This window comes from Anguilla rostrata, chromosome 4 (genome assembly GCF_018555375.3).
Source record: "Anguilla rostrata isolate EN2019 chromosome 4, ASM1855537v3, whole genome shotgun sequence".
Classification (NCBI taxonomy): domain Eukaryota; kingdom Metazoa; phylum Chordata; class Actinopteri; order Anguilliformes; family Anguillidae; genus Anguilla; species Anguilla rostrata.
In genome coordinates, this window is record NC_057936.1 from 29,379,823 (window position 1) to 29,391,753 (window position 11,931).

Here is an 11,931-nt window from a genome sequence, read left to right on the forward strand (position 1 = left end):
ATCAAGTTCATACTCGAGTATGAAAAGTTTGTCACGTGGAATAGTATGGTAACAGCGATATCCCTGATCAGTCTGTATGAAATTCAAATGTAGTAACACAGTAGAAGTTATCCGGGACACCGATGGTACTGCACCTTATTGCCAACCGCTGCTCCACTGCAGAGGAGCACTATCTGGGCAGCTGTCAGAGCGGCAAACAGATTCTTATGGATCGACATCCGGTCAGACTTGGGAATGCTAAAAAGAAAAAGGAGAGTTTGCATTTAGGGGACAGAAAACAAAGAAATTAACTCAGCACAACAGGTTAATTATGTCAGCTAAATTAGACATGGTTATTTTATTTCACAAAAGGTTTTGTGCAGCAAGAACATCTACCCTCAGGCTAAGGAGCAGCCATCACACTAAGCAACAAACCAACAAAACTAAGCAGAATGTGATTAAGGCGGTGATGTAAATGAGCTTCCTTTTCTATGTTAAATCATAGACACAGGAAGGAGGCAAAAATGTGTCATTTACTGTTTAGCCACAGCAGCGGCTATCACATCACTGACCTGCATGATCAGGCGTGTTCCCCCCACCCTACCACCTGTTCAGTTCCAGCATTGGTCTGAAGTGGTTTAAATGTGAACACTTTGGAACACAACATAAATCTCCTAATTAAATCAGCACAGGCTGTAAATGGCTTATTAGGGTCTCTGGGGGGATGCCGGGGTTAATTAACTCTCCTGTAATGTCATCATAAAACCTGAGTGTGCGTGTGTGTGTGTGTGGGTGCGTGTGTTTGTGTGTGATTGTGTGTGTGTGTGTGTGTGTGTGTGTGTGTGGGTGCGTGTGTTTGTGTGTGATTGTGTGTGTGTGTGTGTGAGTCTGTGTTGTGAGCGTGTGTGTGTGTGTTGTGAGTGTGTGACTGTGTGTGTGTGTGTGTCTGTGTTGTGAGCGCGTGTGTGTGTATGTGTATCCGCGTGTCTTGTGTGTGTGTGTGAGTGCTGTGTACGCGTGTCTGCATGTGTGTGAGTGCTGTGTGTGCATGTGTGTGTGTGAGTGCTGTGAACGCGTGTCTGCATGTGTGTGTGTGTGTGTTTGTGCGTGTGTGTGCATGTGTGTGTGTGTGTGAGTGCTGCGTACGCGTGTCTGCATGTGTTTGTGCGCCTGTATGTCCTGTGTGTGTGCAAGCAGAGAGCAGCCAGTGAGTGAGCTCATTACTACGCTAGCGCTGCTCAGTCCTGGCTCTTCATCAGGCCCGCGCCTCACTGACAGCGGCGAGCCGCGTGGCAGATCTGAGAAGCGCCCGATGTGCCGAGGGCAGGGAGAGGCTCCCGCGCTCGGCCACCAGCTCCCTCCCAGCGTCCGACGGGACCGCACCCGCTTCTGTGGCTCCGGCCTCTCACTTCACTTACTCGAGCACAGTAAACAGCATCAAGGTCACCACCAACGCGCAGAGCGAGGCTCCGGACCCGATGAACGTCAGCTTAGTCAAAACACTCTGCTCCTCGGGGCTCCACTGCAGATCACAGCAGAGAAACAAACCGGCAACGCCAGTCAAAACACTGACAGAATGCGCGATGCTCCAGCAACCTTCACACGTTACACACATACTCCACGCATCGCAAGATGTAGACTTGCTTTTCAAATTTATTAACGGAGAGATAATAAAATTTTATTTTGATATAAAGTATGTCATTTCCAAAATGTAAAGCTGGAGATCGCACACAGCATGACAGTTCTGTATGGATATTCACTTAAAGTGCACTTTTGATTGACAGTCCAATAAATGGCCCTACTACTGACTGTTTAAAATGTAAATGTACAGTTAATTACACAATAAACATGCTCTCCAAATGACCCATACAAAATCACCCTGTAACGGGCAGTATAAGAACTCTCTCAGTTGAATAAAATAGGCTTAACATCATAATATTTATTTTCTTTGGTTATTTATATATAGCATCAACATTTACAAATTATGATTTATAGGTTTCTTAATGAGGCTCAACCGCTACAGCTACAGTGTTTGACCTATAAATAGAGACACCTGCTGGTCATTACAGCTTGGTGCAGACTGCTGCTAGCAAGGAAAGGCCATTGGGTCTAAAACAAAAGAATCCACTTAATCCTATGAATTAGCTAATTCATCAGTACATGAATGACTCCTGTGGGGCTAAAAGAAATATTAGCTCATTTTGTGAGCTCAAACCTTCACTTCATTTAAAAGTCAAGTGAGGATTAACTCCAACAAAAGACGAATGCCAGAGTCCAAGGCGAAACAGCTGGTATGTGAATATTTAAATAACACTAAATAATGGCAAAAAATCAAGTCTGTTTAATTAACATCTCTCTTTTTTCTCTTAATACACCTTACATATCCATAGCAACAACACCACTTCATTATACCTTGGATCCCATATAATTCATGAGAACTGCAAAGTTGGTTGTGTGGTTGCAAAAGCAGGAAGTGACCATAGATCCAGAATATGTCACTTGACAGCCTTCACTTGACCAGCCATCTTGATCTTCAGTCCTGAGGAAAGTTTAGCAAAGGACCAGACTTAATGATTTATAGATCGTGACCACACTGAATGGCATAAAGAAAGCTTATGCGCTATGTCATACTAACATCAGGCTGAAGTTCCAAAACACGCAAACAGGCTTAACGAGCCAAGAGTACTCCACCTACAAAAAAGCAGACGTTATGCACTACACTTTTATACAGTGTGAAATAAAACAAAACTGTGCCAGTAAACTCACTGAACTGTTGCTAATTCTCATCAAGATAAAAATCAGACACATAGTCCTATATTGTTCTGATCACTTAACATTTAGAAGTGTATTCTTGATATTTAATACTGCTCTAGCAAAGGTATAACTCGCTAAAAATTACCATTCTCATACTTTGTGAGTATCGTAAAAGACAACCTGGATATACACACTCAATACTCAAGAGAAAATATGGATATTTTTCTCTTTTATGGTTATAAATAGTTTATATTCCCTCACCATGTCAGAAGAGGATAAGGTGTAATGAACAGCAACCGGAATATTCTGGCTCCTGGAGAAATCTCTGACTGTAGCTGATATAACGGCAGTAGCAAGTCTACCTGTATGCAAACTGGAAGAAATACACAGCTCAATTAAAACGATGGCCAGTAAATCAGAAAATATGTAAAAAAAAAAAAAAAAAACTTTTTCAAATCATTTACAGAAATAAAATAACAATCATAGCGTAAAAGGCAAAAGAAACATTCATACCTTCTGTCTTCATTGTAAACCTCTGAAGGTTTTCTGTGCACCTTTGACTGGACTTCCACAAGGTGACTATAGTACACATGGATAAACATGACCTCCTTATAACCTGTACATTTTAGAATGGGTGACAGGAGGGATGTGAAAATTAGAAATTACAGCACTGAATAAATATGGACACAGAATTCCCACCAAAAATAGACTTAATGTACGGTATGTTTAAATTGTGTGTGAAAACTATGTGCACATTTTCAAATGAAGAACTAATCATAGAAATAGTATTTACCAAGTAATGTGTTTATGCCACCTGTAAACAAAAGGAACTGTAACTTGAACTTCCTGCAGCCTAAGGAGGTACCTCATATTTAATAAGTTTAAATAATTGTGGTTATAGAACCATTACAGAACTCAGTGTGAGTTCAAATCTGATCACACTTGAGGATTTGCACCCTTGTGTAAATTGCTTGCTCACAGAACTAAGACTTTGCTCAACTCACTTAAAAACTACTGCCACTGAGTGCTCTCATGTGACATATTGCCCTGGGCAGGGGTGCATGGTACACCAGTACAGCCCACTGGTGCTGCACTCTTACCCAGCGACTGTAGCCGGGACACCTCTGTGTCTGGGACAAGGATCTCATCCTGGCTGTTGGCATGGCCCCCAAATGTAGACGGTTTGTATGAGCAGCTGCAGCTCGGCTGGGAAAGCTGCCTGGGTTCCAAATGCACATCTAGAAAATTCCACATAATCAAACATACGCACATGCGCACACATGAACACACACACACATGCACACACACACACACACACACACACACACACGCATGTATACACAATAGTAGACCACCAAGATATTTGCTAAATCCATCCACAGCTGAAGTAATCTAATCCATCTTCACTGGACCCATAATTTTAAAAATGTGAATTCATCTCCCTCATTAAGGAGACCCTATTGGGCCGAAAGCAGAGAAGAAGAACTGTGAGTGCATATACCCTCAACTGCAAGTTCAGACAAACCACACAGATGTTTGATTCACCATCCAGGGCAGACAGAAGGGGCGACATAGCTCAGGAGGTAAGAGTGGTTGTCTGGCAGTCGGAGGGTTGCCGGTTCGATCCCCCGCCCTGGGCATGTCGAAGTGTCCCTGAGCACGACACCTAACCCCTAATTGCTCCCAACGAGCTGACTGGTACCTTTGGTGTGTGTGTGAATGGGTGAATGAGAGGCATCAATTGTAAAGCACTATATAAATGCAGTCCATTTACCTAACAATACCAATAAACCTCAGTGGCTTATACCAGAGGTCAGTGGAACCTGCAATATTGAAAGCCATCCCTTTGCCCTTTAGATACTCAAATATGTAACAAAGACAATGTAACATAAGCCGCGTTTCCACCAAAAGTACCCGGAACTTTTAGTTCCAGGAACTACTTTTCAAGGAACTTCAGCCAATGGTTGTCTGCGTTTCCACCGCGGTCTAAAGTTCCGCGAAGATTAGGCAAATTAGCCCACTGACGTATGAAAAAGCGACGTTGTCGTCGTTCCATCTGTCCTATGATTTCTTCTGTAACCCCATACTACCACCGAAGTAGCTAGCCTACATTATTTTCTAATAACCGGGACAGTCCGGAGGGGTTTATTCCACTTATATACAACGGGCTACCAACAATGACTGTATATGGTTACTTTTGTATTTATTGATTTTTATCGATTTAATCACCTGGAATTGAAATATTCTTCTGCAGCCGTTTGGGAATATTTTACCGTTGTCAAGCAAAACTGTCGTTGGTAGTTGAACTTGGACCGTTGTTATGCAACAAATAGGATATAACAGGCCAATAGTCAGATTGTAACTGTTTTATATATCCTCTCAAACACATTCATTATGTTTTTATGCGAACATTCACTTTCATGTCTTGACATCCGAGGCTACAGAATGCATTCACATTTCCAATATAACTGGCAACAACAGCAGAAAACATGCACACCTTGTAAACAATTTGCTGTTTGATTACTTTCTCATCGTCAATTCCATATAGGCTAATCGCAAAATGACAAGAATAGAACGAAAACTCGGACTTGCGTGAAAATTTAAATTAGCAGTGGTACAGCCACAGTTTGCTTTCCTTCGAAGTTACTGCTAGCCGAGCAGCGAAGTGTGCCCTCCAGATGCGAACCATGCACCATAAATTAGTCCATAGTCTTCCTGGTCTTTTTGTGGAATTGAAGAATGGCAGAGTAAAATTACGGCAGTCTGAAAAAGCTAAAGGGACGATTACTAGAATTAACCTGTTATTTTACCCTGACAAAAAGTGCGGAAGGTGATTTCCAATTTGCTTTTACTGTAGGCTATCACCAATGTGAATTACGCAGAACTACCGCATACCTCATATAACTGTATCAAACGTTTTGACTCAATTACAACGGGCTAACAAAGAAAATTCGGAAGAAAATATTAAGCAACCGAATTAACCCGTTTGAATGTTTTGGTACGTAATATGCTGTCCCAGCACGAATGCTTAGCATTTTATAAAACGAATACTAAAGCAAAGAAAAGAACAGAAGAGCATACGTTATAATTCCAAGACGTTGGCAGGCTATAACCAAAACTAGGCTACTGCGCCGCATAACATACAAGTTTGATTTTAAGTTATTATGAAAATAAATTGGTTTGCGGCTGGAGATTTTTAACATGGCGGCTGAAAGTAAAAAAAATAACACTGCAAGTAGTCGACCAATCAGAAATTTTCAGTGCTTGCGCCCCACCCCAAAGGTTCCTGTACTTTTGGAAAGTACTACCCCCCGAGCAGGAACCTTTCTGGGGGTAAAATAAAGCCCCTGGAACTAACTAACTAATTTAGACCCTAGTTCCTGCGGTGGAAACGCACTGAGTTCCTCAAAAGGTTCCTAGTTCCGGGGTAAAGTTCCTGCGGTGGAAATGTGGCTATAGAGAAGACACACACATGTAGCATTTGCTGAGAACAGAGGATTTCCATGACAGAGTCCTGGTTTTACTAAGACGATCTATTCATCTGCAGACTGTCAGAGACTTTTGACCAACATTATCTACTACTTGGCATCCTTCAGATCTATTGGACTTCATAGGTCATGATCCAGACCCAGAGTATAATTGCAGTACATGACTGACTATGAAGTAATTCTCTTCACCACTCCATTCCTCACCCGGTGCATTGATTGGACATTACATATCCCCCCTTACATAAGTCCTTTTTCTATAGGAGAGGAGAACCTTGCAGAATCTATTATCAATAGTTTGCACAGCGTAGAAGCTCACTATCTTATGACAGAGGGAAAAAAATCCTGTATTTTTTTAAGAAAACACTAAAAACACCATGGCAAATGATGATAATTACATGCAGAGCTAATCATCATCAAGGAGGAACCATTTGAATTTTCATTCTTCAGCATGACCTATAGATTACATTTGAGCAAGATTGTGTAGCAAGGGACAGGCCTAAAAATGTGCATATTCTGACTATGGTGTTTCAACATGTGCTTTCACCTCAATCACCACAGCTCAGATAATATCATAAGTGGGGTTAGCCAATATATTGTTAGTCTGGTCTGGTTTGATGTGGAAACACCTAGCATCCCAACAGTAGGTCAGGATGGACATTGTTCATTTCTGCTTTGTAAAACTGCTGCCATATTATCTGACCATTTTAAAGTCATAAAATTTTGCAAAAATACCAGATAAAATTAAAAATGTTTACGCAATTGCTCCAAAAGACAAGAATCATGAATCAAGGATTATTAAGAATCACAATTATCAATAGCCCAAATATAAATGTCATGCACTTCTCTTGGGGTATCTGCAATGGTTAAACTGTTATTCCCTTTATTTATATGGCCTTTTTTTTTAATATAGCATTTGTGATCCTGAAAAAAAGCAAGAACACACTTGTGAAATATACTAGGACACAGTTTTGTATTGTCTACTAACACAACAATAAAAATGTAAATGTGTGCTTTAAGACTGGATTGATGCACTGAGAAGACAGCTCACCTATGTTTTTTGTTGAAAGTGTAAAGCTTTTTCCTTCCGCAGACAGAGCATCTGCCAGAGCCCCAGTCAATTTGTCGATGCTTTCAACCACATTGAAAGGCCCAATAGCCACCTAAAACAGACAGAAAAGAGCGTGAGAGAGGGACGGAGGAAGAGGGGGAAATCAGGCAAAATTTCATCAAGGTTGCAAATGACACGGCTCAGATAACTGACTCACCCCCTCCTCAGTCAAGTCCAGCCATCGGGCAGACATCTTGGGGTCAATTAACTCGCTGGCCAGTTTCAGGTAGTTGGTAGCAAAAGACAACATGGCTTCAGAGGTGTTACCATTGGCAGAGACCTCTGCTTCAGCGGCCAGCTGTATCACCTGGGCTAGGTAGAGCATATCGACTGGCGTAACCATGCCTGGGTTCACCTCCACAGCCCCCAGCAGGAACTTTCCAAATTTACTCAATATATTAAAGTAATTTTCTGGTGTCACATTGAAATGTTCCTCCTCCATCACCTATAAACAGAAAATTCAACAGTCAATCAAAATCAATAGCGATTAAAAATAAGCACTTTCAAAGTAAACATAGTCATGCATTGCATTGAAAACAGAGTCTAAGGTACAATATACAGAAAAAAGTGCAAGATACTGAATGATGTACTATCCTTAGCAAAATAAAAAATATTATTTGACAGACACATGTCAGGTAAAAGAACCAATGGAATATGATTATTGTAGACAGTACCAAAGCCAAAAAGATTTTTAAAGTGAGAATTATCCCATTATATCAAGCTTGTGGTTGATAAATATACATTAGGTTCACTGAGCCTTCAAACTCACAGCTCTGGCCAAAGGGTCGTTGCTCACTTCATTAAAAAGGGGAGTCTTGGGAAAATTGAATATACGTTGCTGATTTTCTGAAGAATCTGAAACCAAAGTGTGAGGGGAAAAAAAAATACAAGTTTACTCTCCATATATTCACATATTTATGGTATATCTATGCATACCTCCGCCAGAAAACTGTCCTATTAGTGGACTGGCAAATACAGGTAAACATACGCTAACCAGCAAGCTTGACAGAGCAGAAAAATGATATTACCAAAACATTCATATTTTCATCATACAAAGAAAGTCTTGGTAGGCTGGTTCGCTGGAAAAGCTACGTTTTTAGATAACCAGTATAACTATTGTACAGTTCTCATTTGCTTTCTTTGGAACCAAATGGTCCACTTCTTAAAAATCAATAGTGCTTTCATGATATTTTAATTCAGAAGACATTAAAGGTAAAGTTGCACTGAGTCAGTCGTGCAATGTTGAACAGCCGTCACCAACAATAGTCATAAGGTGTAGTTTTCTACCGTATTTTTTATTTTTCACAATGTACAACAATTACAATAGTAATTGGATATGCAATAAATTATAAAAGTCCATTAAAAATATCAAAATAAAGACAAAGAAGTAACTTACAGCTGATGAATAAAGCTGACAACTTTTCAAGGTGCTACATCTTTGAAGAGATATTCATCATGATACAAATTCATTTTTCCAGTCTAAGCCCTTTCCTACATATATTTAGCTATGGGAATGTTGAGTATTACCTTTGTCAAATTGACAGACTGCTCCTTTTGTTTCCACACAAAAATCCAAGTCCCAGCTGCCACTCATAGGGTCAAAGGTCACACATTCTCCGCGTTTTGGTACAAAATTCTGCACTGAGGTGAAGTTGTGATATGATGTCAAAAAGTATAAGTCTTGGCTGTGTTGTTCACTTTTCTTCCCTGTAGATTAAAATGTAGATTAAAAAACAATTATTAACATTCAAAGAAATGGATAAATTATGTTCTTGTTATTCTAGACCATGACACAATGAGTCTGTGATTAAATTAAGTGATATTGAGCAAGGACCACGCTCCATTCAATGGGCCATCTGTCTAAATGTCTCTGATGAATAGTAGTGAAACCCATGATGTCATTATTCACTAGAGTCAACCATGCCCAAAAAAAAGTTTGTTCTGCTGGGTGGGTTCTAGAATTACAGCATACATGAAGTATTTACAACCATAAGTTTTTAATCTGCGACTTGGCACACGCTCCCAAGCATGTGCAGCTCTGCTGAAATGTATCAACTGTCCCCCCACCTCACCCCAAGATCTTTACATTTACCTCGACAGGGGGGGATTCCCCAGTGTCTCCTCAGGGATCCTTCAATCTCTAGGGTTGAGGAGTCCCACTTATAAAACAATCCAGGCAAAATCAGTGAGCACTCTCTTTCCAAAGCGTGGATTTCACTGATGTTCAACACCCGGTCCCAAATGTTGAGCCATGTAATGTTTCCTGAGAAGGATTCGTCACTCCTGAAGGAGCCGCCAAATGTGTCCTGCTCCTGACCGATAATGAACTGGCCATCCCGGCCGATGTCAGCAGAGGAGTTGAGGTTGTCCCCCTGGCCTACAACTAGCCCATCGACAGCAACGACCCACTCGCCTTTGTCCCGAGTCCAGCTCACGCACACGAAGTGCCACAGACCGTCGTTGGCAGAGGCCACCGAGTAAGGCCCGTGTAGGCCGTGTACCATCAGAGCGAGCTGAATGGGTTTCCCACGGACTACGTTGGCTCGGAGCTGGAACTCATTTATAAACGATGGTATGGAATAAGAGAACACAGTGGAAAATCCATAACAACTCGGATCAAATTGAATATGAACACAGACAGTCACAGATTGCATGCCGGGGAACTGCTGAAGGAGACGAGCATGCTTCCGGTTACTTTTGCCAGAGAACTGCAGAATTAAGGATCCAAAAGCATCTTTAAGAGAAGAAAAGCTTGATTAGGAAAACATATTGAAAACATGTACTGTACAAATTAACGTACAATTAAAGTGCATCATTGTGCAACTGTGAGGGCAAGTAAGTATTGGTGCGCATCACTATTTTGAACTTGCTAGCTTGAGCTAGCAGAAAATTTATTTTGATCTCAAAAGAAACACCATCCCATGAACCTTGATAGAACAATGTGATTTTTAAAAGACGAAAGATGTTCAGGAACTCACCTTTTTTGGGAGTCAAAACCATCCCTTCTATCCAGACCTGCTGTGTTATGTTTAATGAATGAAAAAAGTTTATCAGCTCCATGTTCTCAAATGCACTGGATACTGTGGCCAGGGCTCCAGACTTTTTCTGGCAGACTTGCCGGGCATCGTGCCATTGCAGGCGGTCAGGCACATATTCGTAATAAGATTCATCATCACACGATATGTTCCGTCCTTGCAGTGGCAGGGCTGAATCTGGTCAAAATTTTAAGAGGCAAAAAATTACTTCATTACTTTTCCTGGCTTGAGATTTAGAAAAAAAATCTGTTCTGTCCCACGAATATGAATGTAGGCTACTATATTACAGCCTAATCCCAAATACAGTGTAGGAGTTTGGTTTACACTCGGACACATGCGTAATTAGCCGCCCTATAAACTTGATCGTAACCTCGTTTTTCAAATGACTTCACACTTCAATGGATCTCAGCGGTCCTTGTCATTTGAGCAGTATGCTTACAAATCTACTGTTCCCGTGACTATCCAAATCATAATATATAATTCCGGCCAAATAACTAACAGAGCTATCACCGCTTACAGTGAACCAAGCCTTTAAAAAAATAAATAACTGCAATATCTTAACTAAACGTGTCGTAACACAGCAGACTCCAGATAAATTGGAGAGCAGGTTGTATTGGTTGGAGTTATAAAGCTCAAAAGTTTCAGTGGATTTTCAAGGCGACAATACTCAAGCCTGTAAACCCTACAGGTCTCCACATTCAGGCTAAATTACAGACTTGGGTCTGTTCCGATGTCTTACCTTTAGCAGTGCAATGATGAAACCAAATCTGCAAAACAAAACACGTTTCAACAGTTTCAGGATTTTAGGCATAAAAGCAGACACCGAAAATTTCAGAATAATATTCAAAGGAAAATAATTACTTACAAAAATATTCGAGTAGATTATTTTAAACCATTGCATTTTCCTGTAAACAAATGAGAAGTTTCATAAATTACAGCATTATTGACAGGCCTACTGAGGCAATAATTTCGTCTTTTATTAAACAGCCTAAACTGTAACAGTTGGCTAAATAAGACTAAAACACAACTTCACAAATAGCCATATAACCCGGTTGAAATATATAGCAAAATATTTTGTTTACCAAATTATTATAGGCTACAGGATTATTATAGGCTATGCATTAGATTCGTAGTTTTAACCTGCCGGTTTAAATTGGCAGGCTATCCGAAATTAAGTAGCTAGCCTGCATCACCTGCGTGTGGCTGAAATTTAAAAGCTGAAATCAGGAAAGTTTTGTATGGATCCTCTTCATATCGGTCGCATCCACAGCGTCGCCTCGTTCATAAATCCGCCTCTTTCGTGTTCAATTTTACTTTATAGTACTCCTAAATATCAGCCCCTGAGTAGTAGAACCGCGCTGGTCTTCAGAATACCCAAAAAATCCCCAGACCGAACCGATTATTCAAACTAGCAGGAACCTCCTAGGTGACATCAGTAGCAGAGAATTCGTTGAGCGAAAGGCGAGGGAGGACTTCGCAGCGGAGGGGAGTTGTAATGAGGGCCGATCATGCAGCACTAATTGTAACAGTTGATGACCAAGAATACTCTTTTTTTCGTATTCTAAAC

At 40.8% G+C, this 11,931-nt stretch overlaps 1 protein-coding gene across 1 annotated transcript in view; it reads right to left on the reverse strand.

Annotated features, from left to right (window-relative positions):
• LOC135254104 (adhesion G-protein coupled receptor D2) overlaps positions 1-11,516 on the reverse strand; it is a 60,790-nt gene extending 49,274 nt beyond the window's left edge. The window contains exons 1-16 of the mRNA XM_064334057.1: positions 11,447-11,516; positions 11,230-11,269; positions 11,104-11,131; positions 10,308-10,541; positions 9,422-10,063; positions 8,857-9,036; positions 8,099-8,184; positions 7,487-7,774; positions 7,270-7,381; positions 3,834-3,971; positions 3,247-3,349; positions 2,995-3,106; positions 2,615-2,670; positions 2,392-2,518; positions 1,398-1,501; positions 135-237 (exon numbers count right to left, since the gene is read on the reverse strand). Of these exons, the coding sequence (XP_064190127.1) occupies positions 135-237; positions 1,398-1,501; positions 2,392-2,518; positions 2,615-2,670; positions 2,995-3,106; positions 3,247-3,349; positions 3,834-3,971; positions 7,270-7,381; positions 7,487-7,774; positions 8,099-8,184; positions 8,857-9,036; positions 9,422-10,063; positions 10,308-10,541; positions 11,104-11,131; positions 11,230-11,265 (2,349 nt within the window). The 5' untranslated portion in view covers positions 11,266-11,269; positions 11,447-11,516. The remainder of the gene's footprint in view (positions 1-134; positions 238-1,397; positions 1,502-2,391; positions 2,519-2,614; positions 2,671-2,994; positions 3,107-3,246; positions 3,350-3,833; positions 3,972-7,269; positions 7,382-7,486; positions 7,775-8,098; positions 8,185-8,856; positions 9,037-9,421; positions 10,064-10,307; positions 10,542-11,103; positions 11,132-11,229; positions 11,270-11,446) is intronic.
• Between the last annotated feature and the right edge of the window lie 415 nt (positions 11,517-11,931).